The 25,290-nt window shown below is 47.8% G+C and overlaps 1 protein-coding gene across 1 annotated transcript in view; it reads right to left on the bottom strand.

The window, feature by feature from the left end:
• LOC126536932 (P protein-like) overlaps positions 1 to 25,290 on the bottom strand; it is a 359,119-nt gene that overhangs the window by 297,564 nt on the left and 36,265 nt on the right. The window contains exons 4-5 of the mRNA XM_055073617.2: positions 8,885 to 9,140; positions 8,179 to 8,408 (exon numbers count right to left, since the gene is read on the bottom strand). Of these exons, the coding sequence (XP_054929592.1) occupies positions 8,179 to 8,408; positions 8,885 to 9,140 (486 nt within the window). The remainder of the gene's footprint in view (positions 1 to 8,178; positions 8,409 to 8,884; positions 9,141 to 25,290) is intronic.

The following is a 25,290-nucleotide window of genomic DNA, read 5'->3' as shown; positions in this document are numbered from 1 at the left end:
AATTCAGACAAATTTTATTTTTGTACCTTTTTTTTTATATACTAAATGTACAGGGTGTCCCAACTATCATGCACCAAGATTACAATATATGCAAATGCCACGTAGCTGGTCAGAACCGAAGTAATGTTGTTTGCCGTCGCTTGAAGATACTCAGATTACTTTTTTGCATACCGCTTAATTATATAACTAGTCTTCATTAATCAATCAACTTTTCAAATAATATGATTAGAGGAAAAGTGTAAATGAGAAAATTATAGAGCAAGATTAAAAAACTCCTGATACAGCTTTCTGTTGTTGAATAAGTGCTGCATGAAAGTGATTTTGCGAGCGTTGAAGAAGCCCGCGAATACACGCAGAGTTGCCGCGCGGCTGGCTGCTCGAGGCACTTGATGAAGTGATGAGGGGTTATGCGAGTTTCATCACGGTTGATAATGGTTCGAAGCGGATGTATAAGGTGCTAAAGTGCGATAAGGGTTCATAATGGCCGGGAAAATTCTGATAATGTTAATAAGCACTGATAACGGTTGATAAGGGTCGGATCAAGTTCGATAAGGTTGATAAAGACCGATAAGAGTTGATAAGAATCGGATCATGTCCGATAAGGTTGATAAGGACAGATAAAGGTTGATAAGAATGGGATCGAGTCCCGTAAGATTGATAACAACCGATAATGGTTGATAAGGGTCGGATCTAGTTCGGAAAGGTTAATAACGACCACTAAGGGTTGATAAGCTTTATACTGGTCGGAGCAAGTTTCATAGCATTGATAACGACACAGGGAGGCATGGATATGAGCAAGTGGCACAATGCTTACGCCTACTTAGACAATTCCCAGAGGAGTTTCTGCCTATATTTACTTACTTACTGATTGATTGATTGATTGATTGATTGATTCTGCAAATGATCTGCAGGCCCCTCATACATTTGTGCGCGTTGTGTTCTCGCCGCTCTTGCGTGGAAGCGATAGACCGCACGAGGTCCGTTCGCTCGCTGCTGCTGCTGCCGCGCTTGCTCACACCAACGTTTTGACCGCGAGTGTTCGCGCTCATCGAATGCGATGTGTTCATGTTTCCTCGTGCGCGCTGACACCACGCTTGTTAATTAAGTTGGTAAGGGAATGTTTTCGAGTTTATACTGCCGATGGAACTACTCTCCTTACTTCGCATAGCTGTGCACTAATTTGCTATCACAATTCATGCGACACCCTGCGGGCGAAACTGCGACTTTTTACAGCGAAACTGTTTATGCGGAGCCTGTGCCGTCGTTTCGCGCAGTTCGCTAAAACTATCATCATCAGCAATGGCTCGAGCGTCGTCGTCTTCTTCCAGAGCAGGCTTGTTGGCGCCCCTCAGCGCTACCGCGCGAACCATAGTTTCATACAACAATTGTATGAAACTATGGCGCGAAAACGCTCGTGCCACTGCTCCCGAATTCGCCGTCGTCGTCTTCTTCTACAGCTGCCTCCGCTGCCACTCGTCATTCCAGCATAGAATTTCACTTTTGTTGTCGCAATCGGGAGGCTGCGTTTACGGGGTTATGAGTCATTGCTTAAGGGGGTAGGAGCCATTCATTGTCTTACGTGACCGACAGATTTCATTCCGAAGCACAAGGATGTGATTGTGAAATGTAAACGCCGTCATCTGCCTTCAACTCATGAGCAAGCAATGAAATATGCAATGCCTCTCGACCAAGCACTGCAAGCAGAGGAGGTACACCCAGCAAGGGCAGACGCATGAGACGACAACTCAAGACCAAGCAAATAAACAATTACGCCAAAAAATGAATAAAGACGCAATCAGATGGATTTTCTTTCTCGCTAAACTTTCCTCTCATTACTGGCGCGCAATAGAGGGGCGGAGCAACTTGCACGCGAAAAGAAAGCACGACAAAACAAACACACACACACACACACACACACTGGGAGAACCGCAAAAAAAATGCACTGCTAGAGCATGCTCACCGTGCGAAGCACGCAAAAGCGAAAATGAGGCGAAAGAATGGTGAAACAAGGATTTACAATATAGACTGCTTGCGAAGCTCGACTTGCATGGCGTAACACTCGGCGTAACTATTTAACACAGCTTCGCTGTTCAACCACGCATCGTCACGTACCGGCAGGGGCGGTGATTTTTTTCCCCCAATAGCAATTATATGTACACTCCATGCACATTTCAGCCGTCGCCGTGAGGTTCCATATGAGTGAAAACGTGCGAGAGTGAGCCGGTGAACGCGGTTCAATCTCGCGGGCGCGAGTGAGGAACGCGGGCCGGATCAAAGCCACCTAGAAAAAAATTTTTTCTAGGTTGCTTTGGTTCACAGACACTTTCCGCTGTCATCGAGCGATGTGTGTTCATGCTTACCTTTGCGCGCGTCCCACCGTGCTGGCTAATTTAGCTAAAACACGTTGACGGGCTAGTTCATTTGAATTCACGATAGAATGTGTAAGCGGGACTTAACAAGGACGTAGAAAGAAGCAGACACACTAAGATAGCGTTGTCTCCGTGTGTTCAGCACTGTAGTGTGTCTGCTTCTTTCTAGGCCCTTGTTCAGCCGCGCTTACACATTCTATGATGAATTCAAGCGAACTAACCCGTCAACGTGTTCTAACTAAATTGGCCAGCACGGTGTGAAGCGCGCATAGGTAAGCATGAACACACATCGCTCGATGACAGCGGAAAGTGTCTGTGAAAACGCTGAAGTTAGGAATCGTGGTAGCAGCCGCGAGCCAATTGACCTCCGTGCATTTGTTGCTTCAACGTGAACGAAGCGTCGAAAGAACAGCGCATACGAAGTTACCGGCACTACGCACACTCTGCAAACATCGCAGATCGCTTTGAAGATGAGGCCCGCGCGGGCGCGCACTTTGGCCACGTCGCAGATCGCTTTCAAGACGCACGAGCGCCGGCAACGCGTCCCTACAGCCATAGAGTTTCCTACAAAAATTACTAGAGGGAACTCTGGCGCTGCAGTCGTTGTCCTACCATGGGAATGATGGGAAGTACATGGATTTGTCTGATCTTCGTGCTTGTGGATTCAAACGTCCTTGTGGCTTTGTATATTACGCTATATAAATCTTATTGTCGTATATTTCTGCGCAATTTATATTCTTCGAAGTGCAGAACACGCCGGGAACGCTTACAATTGCTATTAATTGCAACGATTGAGCTTGTCCAGGTGGCCAAATCGAAACGCGCCAAACGTCTCAAGGCACTGGCACGCCTGCGATAAATTCATAAGGGCGTTTCATTCGCTTGTCGATACATGCTTCCGTGCCTTAATTGTTTCAATATCAGGCTTCTGTGCTAGAGTCCCTGTGTTCGAATCCTGCCGTCGGGCAATTTTAATGATGTTTATTTACTTATTTATTGCGCAATACACTGTTGAAAATGACGAGTTTACAAAGTCACAAATCCGTTTGAAGCCAAAAGAACGAAGTTTAGGCAAATCCATGTACTTCCCATAATTCCCATGCTGGGACAACCGCTCCCATTGCAGCTCCCGTAGACACTAGCGCCAGAGTTCCCTCTAGTAATTTTTGTAGGAAACTCTATGCCTACAGCGTCAGCCAAAGGCGTCTACTACGGCATCCGCGATTCGCGTGGCCAACGCCGTAGTAGATGCCGCGGTTGTCTCCAGCCTGTACGGAACGGCGGGCGAGGAGGACATCGAGGCACCGTAGCAGCCACCGGAGAAGAACGCCCCTCCTCCCTCCCCCCACCCCTCTGCCTCGCGCGCCACAGGGGAGGGCACGCATCCGGGCCGCCTTCCTCGCTCGCGCACGGGAGATTGAACTGCGTTCGCCAGCTCACCCTTACACTCTTTCACTCAAGCGGAACCTCACGGCAATGGCAGAAATGCGCCTGGAGTGTCCATATAATTGCTATCGCAATGAAAAGAAGTGTGCGTGGGTGATCTGAATTTGAAGGCATCGTAAGTGCCTCGCAGCACATCGGTTGATTAATTACACGACCTATCACTGATTTATTTATATATTTATTTATTTATTTAGTCATTTATTTATTTATTGGTATTATGATCCAAAGCAACACCTGCAGCTATGTAGCTGCCGTAGTGAAAAGCTAAGGATGTTCTTTTTTTATCACCTGGGATTCATTAAACTTTGCTGGGATTCATTAAACGTGCTGGGTCGTAGAACGACCCAGCACCCGTGTAACACGAGAATCGGAAAAATGGATGATAAGGCACCATCGAACAAATTACTTTATGCAAACCCTGACATACAACGTACCCGCGCAATTAAATCAACTGCAGAAGTGCGTAAATGGAAATACGGTTCAATCACGCATGCTATTGCGCGATATCTTTGTCTTTGATAAATTTCACCTAACTGTTTGAAATTTGTAAATTAGTTGGTTTCCATACCTATTCAGAATGTACTCATCACATGTATATTCATTTCATTCCTTGTAAGTTGCACGTGCACATTCTTTACAGTTGCTTAACTTCCCTTTTATTGTTGCTTTTAATAATGTTCATTTTTTTAAAGTGTAACACTACATATTCCCCTGGCGCTAATGTTATTCACCCGAATTTCAGTGCGCTCGTACTGATTATGCATGTATGAAGATATATTCATGCCCAGGGAAGTGGATATATACCACGTGTTGTATTAATGAAGCTACTCACGAAAGCTTATTGTTTGTACTGCGGATGTGTGTGATGCCGATGTTGCCTGGTGGTGGCCCCCTGGCCTCGTCAAGCTGTATGTTTACAGCTTTCTTGCCAGGGTGGCCTTCAACACTGAACTTTGTGCATGTTGTAAATAAACTTGACTTGACTTGACTTGACTTTATTTCTGGGGTGCTAAACCAACGATGTGATTATGAGGCACAACGTAGTGGAGGGCTCCTCCAGATTAATTTTGACCACCTAGGATTCTTTACCATGCACCCAAGGCACAGTACATGTACACAAGTGTTTTGCAGTGAAGCTGTTAGCCTCTCGGTGGTCGGCATTTTCCGCGTCCGCCCATGAAAAAAACAATCATCATTATCAGCAATAGCTCTAACCTTCTGCCCCCCCCCCCCCCCCCCCCCTTCCTTAAGCAAACAAAGATGCAATGGCTCATCCCCCTCGTAATGCAGAGCCTACAAGCACCCAGAAAAGCGAAGCGAACAGTGCATACATTCATTAAGTCACGCATTCAACGTTAAGAACCGCACGCGTTTCAATAAAGAACAAGCTCAAAACAAGCATCCGGACCATCAATAAAGCATTGTACCCCCCCTCCCCCCCTCAGCAGTTGTAGTGGTGGTTTTGCAACGGCTTCGCTGGAGATCCACTTTCGCAGGGCCGGTATGGCGAGTTAATTTTTTTTTTATTTTGCATTCCATCCCTCTTGAAATGCGGCCACCGCGGCCTAGATTAGACCTCACGTCCTTGGGCTTAGCAGCGCAACGCCAAAGACACTACGCGACCATGGCAGGTCCTGGGGTTCATAAAAATGCACAATCGCACAAGCGTCTCCTTCTTTTCCTTATTTTCCCTTTTTTTTTTTTTTTGCTTGCATTCCATCTTCAACAGAAAAAGTTACAGAGGCACTTATGTCTCTTTACGTTCATTGCATCCGAAAGCTGTACGACTCTTCTGCGCGACGGTTTTCACTTGTATCATGTGCTCGAATTGGGCAAAGTCAATTTTGAGGGTGGGCCAAGTCAATTATGGGAGTGTACGAAGTCAATTTCGGGAGTGGGCCAGGTGGGTTTTGATCGTGGGTCAACTCAATTTTCGAATTGGGCAAAGTCAATTTTTTTGTTTGTGGGCCGTCACGTCCGTCCGACGCCGTGGCTTCTCATCGTGGGATATCGCAGTGCGAGCCGTAGCAGGCGCAGCGCCGCGAACGAGACGTCATCACCTGGTCGCGTGGGTTTGGGTACCGTCGGATGTTAACGCCAGGCGGAAGCCGGATTTTCCGCTTCACTGGGGCATACAATACTTGCGCATAGACATTTGCCCCTATCGCCGGGAATAAAAACGGCGTACGTTATTTTAGCATCGGAGAATCGAAGTACGCACGTTTTAGCGGAGGGATCCATTCATCCCGTTATCAGTCGTGCGCGTGCTCGGTTTCCCTGTCTATTCGCAGCTGTCGAAAGCAAAAGCGCGATACGCGGCGGCTCCCAAAAATAGAATACACTGGGTGGTTCATCCGTCCCTTACTTCGCACAAGATCCGGTGCGGTCGCTGCTTCAAAGCACAATATGTCCAAATACTAGGAAGTACGGAGCTGGGGCATTTAACTTCACAGGAAATGGTATCCGCGGGCTTAACAGAATGTCGTATGCAGGAGCTGGGGAATTAATTATAGAAATATCACATCGTCACTTTCTCTCCTGCTTGCCCCAGTGCGGACGGAAGTGCGCTAGAAGGCATGATCGCAAGTCGCGCTGGCAAATGCGCTATTTATGGCAGGCCGAAACATTGCCTTATAAAAGAGGACACAGACAGTCCATATATATTTATATATATATATATATATAGAGAGAGAGAGAGAGAAAGAGAGAGAGAGAGAGAGACACTCTACAGAAATATATTACTGTTTTATTTTGTATAATTTGTATACTATCTGTAGATGAACTTCGTTAGCAAGCCCATTTCACTTACTCTTTTTTAAGCATGATCCTCCAGAAATGTTCTTCATCAATTGCATACAGACAACAATTATGATAATAGTGTACGGCCGGAAGTTTAAAAGATATCTATAGGCAGTCTACGGAATTCATAGAAAAACGTTTGCACGATTTTCATAGACAACGTATTTTTCCCTCTCAGTCACCAATAATAACTTACTTATAGTTACTTAACGAACTGGTAAGTTACCATATACTTGAACTTGTTTCCTCTATACTTCCACACCCTAAACACGCGACACACAACGCTTGGAACGATAATGTTACCACCGTCGACAGTTTCGACGCCTTTTTCTGGGAGATGTTCTCACTTCAAAGTCAGATCCCAAGGCAGTTTCTGCAGATCGTAATGCAATCGTAAGTGCATATTAGAGTACGCAATTAGTGCATACGTTTCAACTTCATCAGCGTTAAGTTCCTCGAGGCTCATCGACTGCAGCTGTAACGGGGGTGGGTCCTGACACTATCACCGCGCTTTGACCGCTAGCACAGACGGGACAAAGAAGCCGCACCCGAGCCTGTTTCCCCAGGCATCGTATCATTCAATAAACGGCAACAGTGCCACCATGACACAGAGCTCCCACGCCTTCCTGCCTTATCCAAGAGGATCTGAGAACGCCACGCTAACACGGGATTGGCGATAAGCCACGAGGTTATAGCCTCGAGGATGAGGATTTCATTGATTCAAACTTAATGACCTCTATAGGGGCCCCTTTTAACATTTTTAAACGCCACATTCGAAATGCAATAATGCGCCTCGAATTTAGAAAGTGAACAGCGTCGCCATTTTACTGAAGCGGTGAATGCACATAAATGACGATCTACCGCAATTTATGAGCATTCGATCATTTCGTAGCCAAGCACTCTCACGGCGATTTCTGATAGACGAACGGGTTCATTGGCGGAACTAGAGGTGAAGGGGGAAGGCGCGGCAACTGCTTCGATCGTGAGGCAGTGAGCCGAAATGCGTAAGTGATTACGGGTGTAAAACGCAAAGCACGCCGGTGTAAGAACCACACGGATTGATCGCAGGATTAGTCGGACCAAGAACCATGCCCTATGAGTTCCCGGTATAGCTTTCAAGAGTACGAGGAACCATCCTTATGGCGCGTCTGTCGGCAGAACTTTCAGCCCAGCCTTCACTTAAGATCATGAGCTTGACAGCGTCTTCGCCCGCGTAATTACTTGTTTATCAATAAAGAAGGAATACATCGAATTCGAGTGAACCAATGGCTCCACCTATGAAGTATTTAGCACTTTCTTCCCTGACTCCGGAACGGTCCAAATGTTAGGATATATATTGAAACCTGTGACGTCAGATTTACGTCGCGTCACTGTTGTTTTAGCGAGAAATTCGAAAAGGAGATTGTTACCAATCAACTTATTTTTGTTCTTTCGCCAAAGGAATGGAAATGCAGTTTCGGAGGACTGCTTCATCAGTCAAAGCTCATGGTTCTGCATAGAGTTTTAAGCCACCCAGAGACACGGAGCTCGTAGTGAGAGGCGTGTTTCGCAGGGCAATGCTCACTTGATGGTGGCTGGTGTCATGAGCAGTATGGTGGTGACGTTGTCCAGGAAGGCGGACACAAGCGCCGTGGTGGCGCACAACGTCGTGACCAGGGGCCAGACCTGACCGCGCGCCACGCGGAAAGCGACCACGGCCGCGTAGTCGAAGAAGCCCGTCTCGCACAGAATGGCCACCAGCACCATCATGCCGAAGAGCAGGCAGAGAGTCTCCACGTCCAGCCATGACATCACCTGCGCGCACGTCAATGCCGAACCACTGTTAACTACCCGCCGACAAGAGCCGCAGAGACCTATTCCCCAAACACATTATAATCAAAGCGTTGAAGGAAGTGGCCCGCCAAGCAGATCCGACAATATACGGGTTGTTGCAACTTTTGTCTAGTCGAAATCGCACGTATACCCACGAGGGGCAATCGGCTGCAGATTTCGTGATACCCGGGTTCCGTACTTCTGAATTCAGTGTCACATCGTTTGTTTGTCCACTTTCCATCTTGTACGTGCTTGGAGTTTAAGCCATGATAACAAGCGTATGTCACATTCCTCACCCAACACCTGGAGCAGCATCAGGCTGTCAGCTGCAGGCGACCATCTCCAGGTTTACATTAGACACAGAATCTTTATCAAACCCGATCCACTTGCCCAATCACCCAATGCGGGCTACGTGTATACGTGCGCCGTTTTTACAAGACAAGCACGAACAACCGCACCTTCGCGAGGCTTGGCCGGTCCCCGATGAGCGCGAGGCACGCGATGGCCGCCGTGGCTGCCAGCATGGCGGCCAGCGTACGGTGCACCAGCTCGAACACGATGAGCACGTACAGGCCCAGCAGCACCGCTCCGCCCATGAGCAGCCCGAGCTGCGTGAGCTCAGTGAATGCACTCACGTCCACGCTGAGCGATACCTGCGGCACGCTAGCCACGTCCGATGACGACTCCAGGTGCACCTCGAGAGCGTAGCCACCCCTGCGCAGAGCACAGCCATTTTCACTGGCGCTCCTTCAAAAACATTTTGCAATAGTTTGTCCTGAAAGTGACACGAATATCTCAGTGGATGTCACTGGTACTGTCCTTCGCAGAAAGCGCCTAGGCAACGTATAAATTAAAGTTAGAAAGACTTACCCGTTCTACGGACTCATCCGTTTCGGGGAACCGTCCTAGAGTGTCCATAGATATTATCTTGAGGAGCTTCCCACCAGTCCACGCCAACTATGTTCTTGTTGTGCCCTCAGCCATGCATCCAGAGGCACTGCACGCCCTACATGACGTTCCGACTGCTGGGAACCTCGGTTTCGCACGTGCGTTGTCGAGGATACAAGGGACGTATTACTGGCCGCGCCTGACCGCCGACGTTGCCCGCTATTTCAGGACATGCCGAGACTGCCATGCAGCGACGGAAAACACCCCAAACACGACGAGCGGGACTGCTGAAGCCAATCGAGCCACCTGGCCGACCATTCCAGCAGCTCAGAATGGACTTGTTGGGGCCATTGCCTATGTCAACATCCGGGAATAAGTGGATCGTCGTGGCTACAGGCTACGTTACCAGCTACGCCAAAACGAAAGCCGTACCCAAAGGTACCGCGGCAGAAGTGGCAAAATTCTTCGTCGACAACATCCTCTTACGACATGGAGCCCCAGAAGTCCTGATCAGCGACAAAAAACCTGCTTTTAGGCGGAGCTTACTCAAGCCATCCTGCAATAACACCAGACGAGTTACCGCAGGACAACTGCCTACCACACGTAGACGAATAGCCTTACAGAGTGCCTGAATAAGACCTTCGCCGACATCTTATTAATGTGCGTCGACGCCGAACACAACAGACGGGATGCGGTCCTTCCCTCCGTAACCTTCTCTTACAACACGGCGGTGCAAGAAACAGCGCAGAACACGTCGTTCACCTGGTTTACTGAAGGAGCCCGACGACGACTCTCGACGCCATGTTGCCACACGTTACCGAGGCAGAGAATCTCGACGTCGCCGCCTATCTCCAGCGTGCCGAAGCAGCACGACAAGAACGGACAGCCAACACCACAATCTTCGACGATGCTACGTGGAATACCAGCCTGGCGACCGTGTTCTGGTTTGGAGCTCCATACGCCGGCGAGGACTTAGTGAGAAACTTTTCCGACGCTATTTCGGACCCTAGAAGATCGTTCGCCTTATTGGCGCACTGGTCGTGCCAGACGGCATTTCGCAATCACAGCGGCGCCGCGCACGACTTGAAGTCGTCCACGTGATGCGCCTTAAGCCTTTCTAATGCGGCTGGCGAACTTGGGACTTTGTTTCTCAGTTGCTTTGTTGTTGTTTTTCCTTTACTAGGGGTACTATTGTACTTCGCTTTTGTGTTTGCAACATCAGGACGATGCTTTTTGAGAGGGGACCATTGACACGTGTACTTACTTATCTTTCTCCGGTGGCCGCTTTTCACCGGCTAACAAATGTTAAACGTTATCGCTCGACGCAAACGCGCCTGCATGTAACGGACGTTCTTTCGAATGTTCTCGATGGTTCCAAAGGGTGTATGTTGTCACCGAACATTGTGTAAGCTGATAGTAAGCGCGACGCGAATTGTGCAGTACTTTCTGGAAGACACGCGGGCACAAGTAATAATGCTGGAACCTTCGACGAGTCATATAGAAAAGCCGACGCGGTTGACTCGCTGGATCAGATTTCGACCATCGCCGTCTGTGCTCGCCGCCGTCGTTGCGTTTTGAGTGTCACTTGGTTTTGTGGGCACAGGTTCCCCCAATAAAATCTTTCTGGGGGGAAAGAGAAATGTAGAAGGCAGGGAGGTTAACCAGAATAACATCCGGTTGGATAACCCTACACCGGGGGAATGGGAAAGGGGAAAACAAAGATGACAGGGAGAGAGAGGAGGGAAGGAAAGAAGGAAATTAGCGGTGAGTTCGCTGACGCGTGTGGGCTAATAGTAATTGCACTAATAGTCGCAGACGTTCATACAAGCCCATCGTCCTCAAGAAGCGCAAAAGTGCCTACACCGCTTTATGGGCCGATTAGCGATGGGGGCGGTGTTCCAGCAGCAGCTGCACGGAAAGCGGCCGATTGTCCAGTTTTTGGAGAGCGTTAACAAGTTCTTGTCTTTCCACACTTTGTCTTTTCAACAAGGTACAATGCTGACAACAAATATTGGGCAATATATTCGGATTCAAAACCATCACTGGAGTCACTGGGCCAATATTGTGTTTATGCTGATTTCGGCTCACTCTCGTATGCGGTCTCAAAAACACTGGGCGTCGCTTCAATTTCCCGCTATCGAGTTCACTTTCAGTGGATACCCAGACACATTAGTGTAACTGGAAACGAGATGGCCGACCGACTGGCGGCTGGTGCTCACTTCTTGAGTGCGATGAATGATCTGGAAATCGTCCTCTTTGAAGGCGAAAATGCTCTAATTGAGCTGCGTAGTACACTGTCTGGTTCGATGAACAAACCCAAACGTCATTTCTGCATAAGGTAGGCCATGTTCGACGACCTTCAGTAAACACGAGAATTGATCGTACATACGATACACTTCTGAACCGTTTACGACTGGACGTGGCCTACACAACTCCCTTCTTGCAACGCATGAGAGAGAAGGTACCCCCCAAATGCACCTACCGTGACGTAGAAAGGTAGCGTAGAAACTAGGGGGGGGGGGGGTGCCTGTTGGGAGGAGGGGGTGACATATATGTATGAAGACCCCCCCCCCCCTTCTTTCTGCCGGCTTGACTGGGAGTAAATGGTAAAGAATGCTCCGGTAACCAGCAGCCCGAGCTTCTGTACCCGATGTACGAGAAGTGTAGTGCTGCAGAATTGTTGGCTGCCGCTTTAGCAACATCCTTAGTAATAAATGCACGAATTTGCGGGCTAAAAAAATTTAATTCGCTAGATGGTTTCCGTATACAGCGTTCCATTTATCAGTTTTATATCATTTGTATTATTTTTGCATCAGTTTCGCTGTGCTGAATGAAGACACTGTCTCCTAGTCATAGCTAACTGTCTCCTTATATCATGTTGTTGTTGCGTGGCTTCGTGTAGAAATACAGTGTGTTGTTCCAGCTGCACAGAATTTTATAAAAAAGGTGAATTTGGGGAGTTTGGGAATTTTGGGAATTTGGCGATATTCTTTGCGAACTCGGTACCGTGCAAAATGTGGCAGATAATTAATAAGGATATCTTAAATAACTGCTTAGTTAGCAATTCTAGAGGAAACATTGCAATACGGAAATTGAAGACCCAAAGTCATATTATTAACTCAACAAAAGCTTCTTCCCTAAACAAAATCATCTTGGATGCTAGAGCCTGCAGTACTTTGGCACTGCGGGCGGCCCAGTATGGCAGTACCGAAAGAAATATGAAATAGTGCACCAGTGACGTCGATATCTCCCTATTCTCTCTATATCTCTCTATTGCTAGTGCAGATCAACAGTAGCGCGAGCTTCCACTTGCACGGGCTTCATTGCGGCTTTCTCTTTTTTTTTTTTTTTCTATGGTGACGTCAGGAATCGACGCTAGGCGTGCTCTATTACGTTCCCACTCTCGTGGCGGTACCGCAGCTCAGCTAATCACGTTTGCCTCCAGCAGCAAGTAAATATAAGGCTTTATGGATCAGAATGAAGAGAATTCGTAATTCTCATAGCAACGGCGCCTGCGCAGCAGGGAAGCAGGTGCTGTTTTCTAATAGGGTGGGGAGATCATCATCGCTGAGACGCTATTTAATTTTCGTTTGGGTTTAGAGCTCCCCACAGCCAAAATAGTGCACGCCGTAGCACATACGTTATTGTTGGTCAACATATGACTGTCAGGCTTCAAATTTGCTAATGTAATATTGCCTCTAAAATCGCTATTTAACATTTTATTAAATACTTTTGTTACTTGTGAGCCATATTTTCCAGGGTGCTGCATTTGTATTGGCTGCCAAGCCTTACAGTCTAACAGCGTGTATAGCTGCTACATTCGCGATCTCTGGGAACGAAAGTGAAAAGGGGGGGCGGCTGACATGCGCGGTATCGAAGGCGGCTTTGCTGGTGCTGAATCATCACCCACTCCTACCCCCGCTCCTCGAAAATTTTCGATATCCTCGCCGTCCTGACTACAATCAAGAGGGGGAGGGGGTGGGGGTGACAGAATACCTATGGGTTCCGGGTGCCACAGACGACCTAGCTACGCCACTGGACAACACACACACTTCTGAAGACACTTTCTCATAGACTTGTTCACAATAGGGTCAAAAGCGAGTCAATTCTCGCGATAAGGTAAGCCACTTGGACGGGGCTCGCTGAAAGCTTAGTGCTGTCGGAAACAAGTGCCGCGTTCTCAAGGAGGGGGTGGGGGACCCCAGGGCCACCTCGTGTGTACTCGATTATGGCCTGTTTATCTGTTTCCATTGATGTTTACAAGCTTATTGAGTGTGTAGACTATCCCGTGACAATTTATGAAATTGTTGCCTTGTACTTCCAATCGCATATTGTTTATGTGATCTCAATAAGTTAGTGATACTGAAGAAACATTGCTAGCGCGTCACAGTAGTTTACAAATAGTCTACACGGTGCCCAATGCCGTATTTCATGCATCCTCCATAAAAATGGCGCACTTTAGGTGAAACCAATGCTTCTATTCCTTTTTTTCTTCTTCTCGTTCCCTTTATTTTACGACTCTTCCATCCTACATTGTGTGTTTACATGCGGGAGAGGTCACATTCTAGAAATCGTCACCAGCAAATAATGAAGCAAACAGTTTGTCCCGGAAAACGCACAAGGCGGAAAACATCTGCAGGAAAATTTTGCGCAGGAACTCCTTCGCTCTCATTCTGCAGTGCGCCTTGCACAGGATCCTGCAACAGGACCGGCTCAAAAACATGTTGCACCAACAGAGACAATAAAAACGACAGCTGCGAGCGCGCGTTTGCACGGCGCACGCGGAACATGGAAGGGATCCGTATCCGGTTCCATTTTCCCAGTACTCTGAAAAGTTCTATGAGACCCTTGGGAAAATCAATACCGTTTCGACGAAAGCGACAACAAATGGCCCCGGTCATTGTTCGTGTTTTACTGCCAACGCTTTGGTTAAACGCAGCTCGTGCATTATTATCAAAGCCCTAATTCACGGTCAGCTTCAGCTCTGAAAAGTTCATTATGAGTTAGCACGAATACATTCTGTCACGAACACTGCGTAGAGCACCCAACTGTTCCCTAATATTGATTAATTGATCGACTGATTTATTTATTTATTTATTTATTTATCCATATTTCAAAAAAATATGCCCCGTACCATAATCCTATATAATCATATGAATTTGCTACCAGACGAACGTCCGGTAGACCTACCTGTCTATAATGCTTTCCTTCTATCCATCTATCTTGGGAACATGCGGGTTTTCATAGAGGATCAAATAATATCCCGTAAAAACAATTAAATTCGTGGCTTTTATGTACCTAACCCATACTCTAATTATGAGGCAAGCCATGGTGTGGGACTCCTGATAAATTTTGACCATCTGAGGTTCCTTAACTTCAACTAAGAATGAGTACACGAGCTTATTATTATTGTTTTTTTTTTTTGCACGTAATCCCCATCCAAACGCGGCTGCCGCAGCCGGGATAGAACCTGCGACCTCGAGCTGAGCCGCGTAACGCCATAGCCACTGGGATACCGCGGCAGGTTTGAAAGGTTTCGGACTCCACACATTTATTTGCTCATGTTGATACAAAAATTAAATAGTATCGTGAAGGCGTATATGTCCCAGATAAGTATACCCGTATAATTGAACAAAGCGGTCACACCGTGTCTGATCCGTGTACTGTAACTGCAAGGATGCGCCAATGCACGCAGTAGCGTTAAGTGGTTGAGGCTGTGTCGGCATCTCGGCAATCGGGGATGTATATTGCACACAAACGAGATTTCTAACAGCATGAGAGCCCTTCCGAAACTTTCGAATTTGGGAACCTCTTCCGAAGCGCCTTTGTATGAACATTTCGATCTGAATCGAGATGAGTGCCTTCCGCAGTTATAGAAGAGCTTGGTGTGCACTGTTGTGTGTATGTGTTCGCATGCGCGCTTGTGCCTTTTCAGTGCAGCTGCATAGGGTGAACACGCAGCTGGCCTATAGGCAAGTGGCGACACACTGCGTGGCAACTGTAAACTATAGCGTACGTATTTCACGTAACCAGTCACTGAAGCGCACACAAGCTTGGATAAACCAATGGTGTGTGCTTGAAAACAAATAATAGGCGATCATACGCTCGCCCGAATAGCCAAACCGAACGGCATTAACGGGACAGGAAACGAGCCAACAGATGTTCCTGACTCGTTGATGCACGTGTTAATCGCAAAATAAACGAGGAAGTCGAGAAGAAGTAAAGAGAGCAAGGCGCAATACGTACTCTGTATACGGACGCGAAGTTCACAGCGCGTAGCCGTATGCATAGCCGAAACCACTTCCGGCGCGTGGCTTTTGAGTACGGACTATACACCTACGGCAGCGCCTTCCATTGGTAAGGCGTCGCTACAGATTTTAGCTGAAATGTCCGCATCTTCTTGTATTGTGCTTACATTTTTGTTTCCGCTCGTAAAGACACTGCTCTGTCCCGTCCCTATTTATTTCCCTCCTCCTCCCCCAGTGCGGGGTGCCAACATCAAATTTTTTGAACCGGTCATGCCTCCCTCCACTTTCCCTTTCATTCGCTTCTATCCCTTAAAGGAACTCTAAAGAGAAAAATATTTTGAGCTGTATAGTCATTTACCCTATTATGTAAAAAAAGTCATCGAAGATTACGATACTCCCTGATGCGAAAGTTGAGCGCAGCTCTTACGTGTTTTCATTTCGCGATATATTGGTTGGCGTGGACAATGTCTCGCGCGGCACGTTGCAAACGAGCGAAGTGTGGCGCGACTGCCTCGTTAATCGGACGATCGCGAGAGGCAGCTCGTGGGTGACGCGTGGGCGTGATTCACAGAAGCCGCCGCAGACAGACGTCCGCTCGTGCAGCACTTTGTTTCCGTGCATGGTATCGCTGGACGCGCTCGCCGCATGCCTTATCGATGGCGTCATCGGTGAACAGATGACAGCGCGCTACTCTGGCGCCATCTCGTAGCGGTCGTCACCGCAGACCCCGTCTTGCGCGGCTCTGCGATTTTCTTCTTACGCTTTCGCCATACACTCCTCCTCCTCCGCTTTCCTCCTCACGCTCTCATCACTATTGCCGTCTTTCATACCCCGCGGCCCTCCGCTTACGCTCGTTCATCCGTCGCTGTGCTCGTTCGCTCGGTTACTTTGAGGAGTTATTAGGGTAGAGGCTTGGGTGAGTAGGTCGTGGTTCATAACGGCGGTGTTTGCGTAGCGCACGAAAATAGGAAAGGAGGGACAGAGACAAGTAAAGAGCGCTCTTTACTCGTCTCTGTCCTTTCTCGTCCAGCAAGTATGTCAAGCAGCCATGTCCAGTGGAGTCCTGAAATGAGGACACCACCCACTCGACCTCAAGAGCAACGACCTCGATGGTCCAAATAAATGTTTTTTTTTTCTCTCTCTCTCTCTTGTGCTACGCAAACAGCGCCGTTATGTACTTTGAGGACGCCGATCGACGCTCAACGTAGGAACGGGCGCCTAAGCGCTGCGCTCTAATATTCACCAATCTTCAATAGAATTATTATTATTATTATTATTATTATTATTATTATTATTATTATTATTATTATTATTATTATTATTATTATTATTATTATTATTATTTGTTTTGAAAACGTATATGCGCTAGACAGGAAAGGGAAAGCGAGGAGCACGCTCGCAACTGCCACCGGAAGGGGCAACACTTGATCACCTTCTCTTCGTCTTGTTGGGCAACACTTGACTCCAATCAACCAAGAGAACAGGCTGGCTTCAGAAAGGTATATTCTACAATGCATCCCATCCGTGACACCAATCAGGCAATTGTGAAATCTGCGGAGTACGATCAACCTCTCTATATGACTTTCATGGATTATGAAAAGACATGTGATTTAGTAGAGATACCTACAGTCACAGAGGCATCACGTAACAAGGAGTACAGGAGGCGTATGTGAATATCTTGGAAAATATCTACAAAGATTCCACAGCTACCTTGGTACTCCACAAGAAAAGTAGAAAGTTACTTATCAAGAAAGGGGTCAGGCAGGGACACACAGTCTAATACTATTCACTGCATACTTGGAAGACGTATTCAAGCTATCAGAATGGGAAGGCATAGGAGTGAGGATCAACGGCGAATATCTCAGCAACCTTCGGTTTGCAGATGACATTGTCCTGTTCAGCAACGTTGGGACAAATTTCAACAAATGAGTGAAGACCTTAACCGGGAAAGTGTAAAAGTTGGCTTGAAGATTAATATGCAGAAGACGAAGGTAATTTTCAATAGCCTGACAAGGGAACAAGAATTCAGGATCGCCAGTCAGCCTTTATCTGTACAGGTGTACGTATATCTAGGTCAATTACTAACATTGAAACCTCTTCATGAGATGGAAATTTGCAGAAGAATAAAAATGGGTCGGAGTGCATACGACAGTCATTGTCAAATCCTGATTGGCAGCTTACCATGGTCGTTGAAAAAAAGAACTATTCTACCAGTGCTAACATATGGGACAGAAATTTGCAGGCGCAAGTTGTAATTGGCTAACGCAAGAGAGGGATAATTGGAGGTCGCTATAATTGGAGACTGCAGTTGGTGCGTGTGCGCGTGCGCGCGCGCGTGTGTGTACTTTTAACAAACTGACAATATACGTCTACAGCAACTCTGACTACTCATTCCTACGCTAAACAGGTGTTTCTAGAGGTGCCAGTCGAGTTGGCTACATATGCATCAGTATGCTATGTAGTAAAGTGGTATGCAACGGCTGCGTTTGACTCTGAACTCGATCGTTGGCCCTGTTGCCGCCTTCGAATACACAGTGAACGATGCGCGTGCGCGCGCATCACCTCTTTTCGCGTTCCTTCCTTTTCTGTTCTTTCAACTCCAACAGCGTAGAGTAGTAACTCAGGAGAGACCTGGTTAACCTCACCTTTCCATCCTTATCTTCTTTTTCTCACCTTTCTTCGGCTGTCTCTCTCTGCCCCTCCGCGTTTAAATTACCGGTGTACCCTTCCCGATGATACACTTTCCGCGTCAAACCTCTTCTCTACGCCTTCAAATAAGCACAGCATGACGTGGTTTGACGAGTTTCAGGTTAGAAGTTTCCTGCGGACGGCCTAAACTGCGTGCTGCCCTGGTTTCGCAGTATTCACATTTTCAGTGCTTTGCAGGACACGTACGTCGCTTCCACCGCGCTCGTCAAGAGAGAGAGAGACAGACAACTTTATTTATCCCATCTTAAAGGGAAATGGGCTGCGGGAAGAAGGCGAGGGAGGTTATCCTACTCGCGGTAGGCCTCCTCTACCACCTCGGCCCACCTCAGGATAGCTTCCTGAAGTTCGGGGTGGTAGCTGCGCATGGCAGCCTCCCACAGCTCCCTGCTACTTAAAGCTCTACAAAGGCAAGTACGCGCGCAAGACGAAGGGAAGGTGATGAAATATGGAGCCGGTCCAGGGACCGTGTGCACACGCGCCATCGGAAGTGCCATAGTCGTTTACACGGTCACTCGTCCTCGTTCTCAAAGAGAAAGCCTCTTCTCGCCGCCTTTGCACCTTTTAGCACGATCGAGCCTTGCCTTTTTGGCGCATGGCAGCATGCGCAGCGCTCGCACTGCTCCAGAAAGGACGCAGAAGAGGCACGTGCACAACAACCCCAGGTAGCGCTCACTAACAACTGTCTTTATTGAGACGAAGGACGTACATATACATACGCTAGAACGCTTCGTGAATATCGTACAAAAACATAAATGAATGAGAAGATATGGGATGGCCACCCTTACATGATACTGCGTGCGCATGGCGAAAGCGGGTCTCATGGCAGTGGCCACCTAAGTGTTCACTGCAAGAAGTGTGGGCGCTGCCCCGAATGTTAAGAAACGCGACCTTTTAGCCAAAAAAACTGAAACCAAGTGACGCGCGAAATCGACGAGGCCCACAGAATTGCAGTGTTGAATTAAACGTGTGTGAGCGCGCGATTTGTTTTACTATCTGACAAAGAAATCGCGTATTTATCGGCTCACCTGTCATGAGACCCGTTTTCTCCATGCGCACGTAGCATCATGTAAGGATGACCATCTCATATATTGACATTCTTTTATGTTTTTGCATGATATTGACGATGCGCTCTAGCGTACTTACTTGTACGACCTTCGTCTCAATAAAGTCAGTTGTTAGTCAGCGCTACGTGTGGCTGTTGTGTGCCTCTTCTGCGTCCTCGTCTTTGACGCTGTTCCTCAGTTCAAGATGTTCAACCAACTAGCCGACACAGTCACATTAAAGTATAAAAGCGGCTTGGAAACCGAGAAATCTTGCATCGAATAATAGGCCAACGTTCGAGGGCGAAAAATAATTCACCTTAAAATATTCACATCGAAAAAATATTTTGTCTTCTTCAAAAAAGTGGCCGAGATAAAAGCGGTCGGAGAAAGAGGGTACGCCAGAGGTAATTTACATATTAAAAAATACAGGGAGCAGTCTATTGATAAAGTTAAAGTGCGTTCAACTCTACAGAATGTAGATAAGCTAACAAGTAAAAATTCCTCCCGATTTCGAATTGCGAAACTGAAGGAAAAAATAAATCATTTCTCGATAGGCGTTGGAAGTGCAGACTTAATATTTTAGAGTCCTGGAATTAAAAAATTTGGGGCCGAACGGTTCACGTGATGGCGGATTGGCGAGCGAAGCTGCTTCTGCCACTTGGACGCAGGCTCGAACGGCATCCAGCGCGCAATCTTCGTTGGTAGCTTGCGCTTGACGCCGATGATAAGAGTCTCGCATCTGCTCTCGCTGACGTTCTTCGAACCCAAAGTCACTGGCCGCATTCTCCGCTTTCACATGGGCACGTTGTCATTGGTTATAGTCGCGTCTCTGATGTCGACGCCTCTCATACTCGGCTTGTTCTTTGGCAGTGCGCACAATGCGTGGTCTTCCCATTTCTCCCATTTTCTTTTTTGAGGGGGGGGGGGGGGGGGCGGCAGTTGCAGCTAACTGTTGCAGTGGTCTACCGCTGCAATGCACAATCCGCTTCTTACACACCGTGGCGGCTACCGCGACGCACTTCCCCGTGTTTTCCCGCCATAACTGCCGCGCCGTTGTATCCAGGGCAGGCACAGCCGGCAGCAACAGCGGCCAGCGCGGGTGCACTCACCCACAGCGCAGGTGCGGCGCGCGGCGAAGTCACGTGTCCTTTTTTTCTTCTGCGCCGAACTATGGTTCGTTACTTTTCAAGCGAAGCTTGTATTGCTTCACTCGTGTCGGCGTCCGGGTTGGTGTTGCCGTACGAAAAAATCAAAGCCGCACGAAAATAAAAGTAGCTTGTCGCATTGCGAGCCCACCACGCTAACCGATTCAGCCACTGTCGATTCATCATGCGCACCCTTTAAAGCGGGGTTTCCCTCTGGATGAGGGAAAGGGCGTGATCGCGTGTTCACTCGCCTCGCGCCTGCCGTTTCCCTACAGTTCACGGCCGCCAATCCAGGCCCGCCAGTCAGATGGGGAGGCCGCGTTTGATTCGTTCTGCCGAAGCGCAGGCTGCGTTGACGAAACGGCAGCGGGAGCGGGCCCGTGAACGTGTTACTGCTCGCCGGGCGAATCCAGAGCTTCAGCAAGCTGAAGTCGAAGCGCAGCGACAACGCCGGGCAGATCCAGAGGATCGGGCTGCCATCGCCGAAGCACAACGACAGCGGCGCCGAGCCGATCCACTAACCAACCAACTCTCTTCTAAAACTAACCAACCCCTCCCCTAGGGTTGGACAAGCTTCGTGGGCACCCCTCTTCCCGGTAGGGGATGGGTCTTCATTTTTTTTTGTTCACTTCACGCACGTTAGCGAGCTGAGATACCCACCCTACGAGGCAGCACCACCATCTTTTTTGTTCACTTTACGGACGTTATCCGGCTCTGATAACCCCCTAAGAGATCACGCATACGGCTCGTTCATACAGGCCTGTCAAGCAAACAGCTTCGCTCTAAAAAAAGAAAAATGCTTTCTCTGGTAACGAGTTTTGGCGTCGGTACAGTGTACTAGAGCGTCGGTTACAGTGAAGAAATACCGCTCCGCCATGCACTCTTCCGAGTAGCATTTCTTCACGATTGCTTCGAAATGTATGCCAGCGCGGAAAAGCCATAAATTTGTTTTTACACTCATTCCGACGGTTACAGTGGCAACGCACGCGCATTCACGACTTTTATGAAGCGGGCGCGGAATATTGTCACGTAGCAGTGACGGTGAAGAAAGCAGCAAAACTGGGAATGACGAAACTAGCGTTTTATTTGGCGAACCTGTGCCCTCAAAAACAGGCTACACTCAAAGAGCGGCGAACACAGTCGGCGATCGTCGAAAATCTGATCTGCCGGTCAAGCACGTCGGCTTCTATACATGGGTCGACCATGGAAGGCTCCAGAGAAATCGCTAGTGCCCGCATGTCTTCCAGAAAATTCTAGAGAATTCGCGTCACGCATGCAATCAGATTACACAAGCTTCGGTGACAACAGACAACAGAAAGGACCATCGACAACATTCGAGAAACTTCGATACATGCGGGCGCGTCCCGCGATGAGCGATAACGTTTGTTAGACGGTGAAAAGCGGTCACCCGAAAGAAGATAAACAAGTACACGTGTCAATATCTTAATACTTTTACGGTCCTGCCGATAAATCATATTCGTCGCTACCTCCGTTACAAATATAAAAGAAGGCCGCGTCGACATTAGCGTTTCGGCAGACGCAAGAGTATTTGGGTGCGGGAAACAGCGATTCATTGGGCACGTGTATACGCAGCTCGGTGAAAGGGATCAATGCAAACGGCCTAAAGCGACTTTCAAGAGACCATAACATTTCCTGTGTTTTCAATCCCACGCAAGTATTCCACTTAACTAGAGCATGTCTGGACGCTGTCAGTGGCGTAACAGGACACATACTGTAGCATGCTTTTATATCTGCCGTCTGTTTTAGACTAACGCCCCCGCTTGGAGAAGGTCCTTGCGTTGGCGACTCTGTTTGCAAGCTCTCGTAGTGCTCACTTTATTTTTTTAATTTTCTTTCGCGGGTATGACCGTGTGTCCCATGCACTCAATTTCCGAGACAGAGGATAACCGTAAACAGGCTGTTTACATGTCACCGTTAGTTTATACTGACTTCTCGCCACGTAAATTTCATTGATAATAGAACATTTTGAATATCATCCGCATGGAACTAGAACGAACGAACGGTAACACACAAACAAGATAAGAAACAAATGGCCTCAGATCCGGAACGTTCAGCATTTTCACACCTAAATATAAGACACGAGTCTGCAAGACAACAAATGGTGAAAAACGTAATAGCACGAACGAATCCACACGCCCAAAAGAGGGAAAATAACTACATAATAAGCACCGCCGTAACAAGCAATCAGCGGGCTCGCGGTCTTATTTCAGTGTAATGACATACCATACGTGCAACCGTATACGTATACGAAACGGTGTACATTCGCCGCAATAACAAGAGGCGCGCACCGTGTGTCCTCTGTGGAGGATATACGGATTAATCAGCCTCAGGTCGTCTATATATATATATATATATATATATCACTGTATAAGCGAACATTTTCTCCTGCTATCCTGTAGTGTGTGCAATCAATTTCATGCGCTAAAAGCTATATATAAAGAAGTCAGGGCTAGCAGAGGAAAACTTCCTTGAGCTGATGTCGCCTATCACAGCCAGTCGAAAGACGGGCGATCGAACCACAAATGCCAGCATGCGACGCTTCTGTAAGAATCAGAGCCACACACTCGCGCCACGCCGAACGCAGCGAGTCCGTGTCCTGCGGCAAGTCGCCGGATAGATTCTCGCCAGCCTTCGATGGATATAAGTACACATACGTGCGCGGAGGTGACCACGCAATTAGGGCTAGGCGGAAGCCCGCGCGTACGGCGGTTTTCCTGACGCTTTCTTCCCCCGAGAAGAATAAAACTTGCAGATAGAAAAAGTCTGGCGGTCGGGGCGGTTTTACAATTTCACCTCACGATCAGAATCGGAAACGTGCCCAACCTCCGCAGGCTATCTGCAGACGGTTCCATAGGCGAACCGAGGAAAGATTGCTTCCACCCCCCCCCCCCCCCAATCTCTAAACGTTACGCAACGCGAGAGCGCAGCCCTCGCTTTACATGGTGCCCTCTCTACAGCTGCCACTTTGCCCTTTTTTTTTATCTTCTCTCTATCTCTCCTTCCATTCACTTTTGGGCGGAATTAATTATTACAGTCGCCAAGTCTGAAGGTGCCGGACGATATAAGGAGCGGCGTGCAAGTTATACGGCCCGACCAACGCCTTCCAAGATGTCTCCAACAGGCGGGTATCTTGGAGACAAACAAAGGATCGCTTTCCGCACTGTCGCGAAACACAACGCCCGGCGCACTCTGAAGGAAGTGGGACGAGACGTTTTGTTCTCTAAAAAGCAACGGTTTCCTGTGTCGAGCACTCATCACTCCACGAAGCGGTTGTTTTTGTCTTCGCCTCTCGAGAAGCGACACAAACGGCAAAGAGCGAAGCAGTATACGACGCCGACGGAAACAAGAGCGCATGGAACACGAGCGTGGAATGTCAAGGCTGCGGAGAATTACGACCGTCGTAATTTTACGGTGGCGCCTTTGATCGCGATCGGTTACAATTCATCCGTGCGGCTTGGCTGCCAGATGACACGAGATGGCTGACGCTTCAATACGATAAACGGACATAATTTTGTCGAATGAATGAATGAATGAATGAATGTGTGTGTGTGTGTGGTTTAGCGGCGCAAGGGCCAGATATGGCCAAAGAGCGCCAAGACAGTGTTAGTGATTTCGTGGTGGAATGATGAGTTCTGTGAAGATGTGACTTGGCTGTAAAGGGGCCTAAAAATAGTCGCTGTAAAGTGCGTAAAATCTACGTGCTATAAAATTATGGCGATGACTAATGACGAATACTATGAACATTAAAATCCATCGTAGAAGAATGGTGCTAAATAGAAAATATATGAGATGGTAAAATTACTTGGAGCACTGCTGCCTCGCCAGAGCCCTTGAAACACAAGGGCCTAGAGGCTTGTGCTATACGAAAGAGCTATCACAGCGGCATCCTCTGAAGAGAGGACCCGCTACGAACATGTGGGGCTAACAACATGCAAGACAAGATCTTTTAGAAAACTTAGGACTGCGTTGGTGTCAAATAGCGGTTCTGGGCCGAGTAGCATTACAGGATGTAGGGGGATGTGCTGCCGGTATGCTAGAGAAAAATGTTTCCTTCTCTCAGATTCGGCTGCCCGACACTCCATGAGGACGTGGAGGACGGTCAGCCACTCCCCACATCTACCGCAGGTTGGAGGATCATTTTCAGTGAGTAAAAAGTTATGCGTGCCAAATGTGTGTCCTATTCTGAGGCGACAGAATAGGACATCTGTTCGCCGTGATTTTGTTGCGGAGGGCCAAGAACCTAAATGTGGCTTTATCACGTGCAGTTTGTTAATTATCTCTGCGTCCCGCATGCGTTGCCAGTGTTATTCGCAGTTTCTTTCTGAAGAAAGGCTTCAGATCTGTGACAGGGACAGCTGCCGTAAAAGAAGTGGTTAGTGGTGTGAGTGATGTGGCCATTTCGTCAACTAGTACATTACCCTCGATGCCTCTATGGCCAGGTACCCAACATATTATTACATGTCTATATGATAAATAAATGCTGCATAAGAGTGAGTAAAGTTCAATGAAAACCGGATTTATAAACTTTTGTAAAGAGTTCAGTGCTTTTACAAGGCTTAACGAATCTATAGATACTATTGCTCTGTCGAGTTTTAATTTATTTATATGTTTTACTGCAGACAGTACAGCATAGGTTTCTGCAGTGAAGATACTCGTTAAAGGGTGCAATACATCATATTTAGAAAAAAAGGGACCAACAGCAGCATAAGATACACCAGAATGTGATTTTGATGCATCTGTGTAGAATTCGGAACAGCAGTATTTCGATTGAAGTTCGCGGAAATGCATAGCAATTTCGAGGTCAGGAGCA

The sequence above is a fragment of the Dermacentor andersoni genome, chromosome 4 (assembly GCF_023375885.2).
Source record: "Dermacentor andersoni chromosome 4, qqDerAnde1_hic_scaffold, whole genome shotgun sequence".
NCBI classification, from domain to species: domain Eukaryota; kingdom Metazoa; phylum Arthropoda; class Arachnida; order Ixodida; family Ixodidae; genus Dermacentor; species Dermacentor andersoni.
Note: the sequence above shows the minus strand (reverse complement) of the source record. Positions and strands in the feature narration are given on the sequence as shown.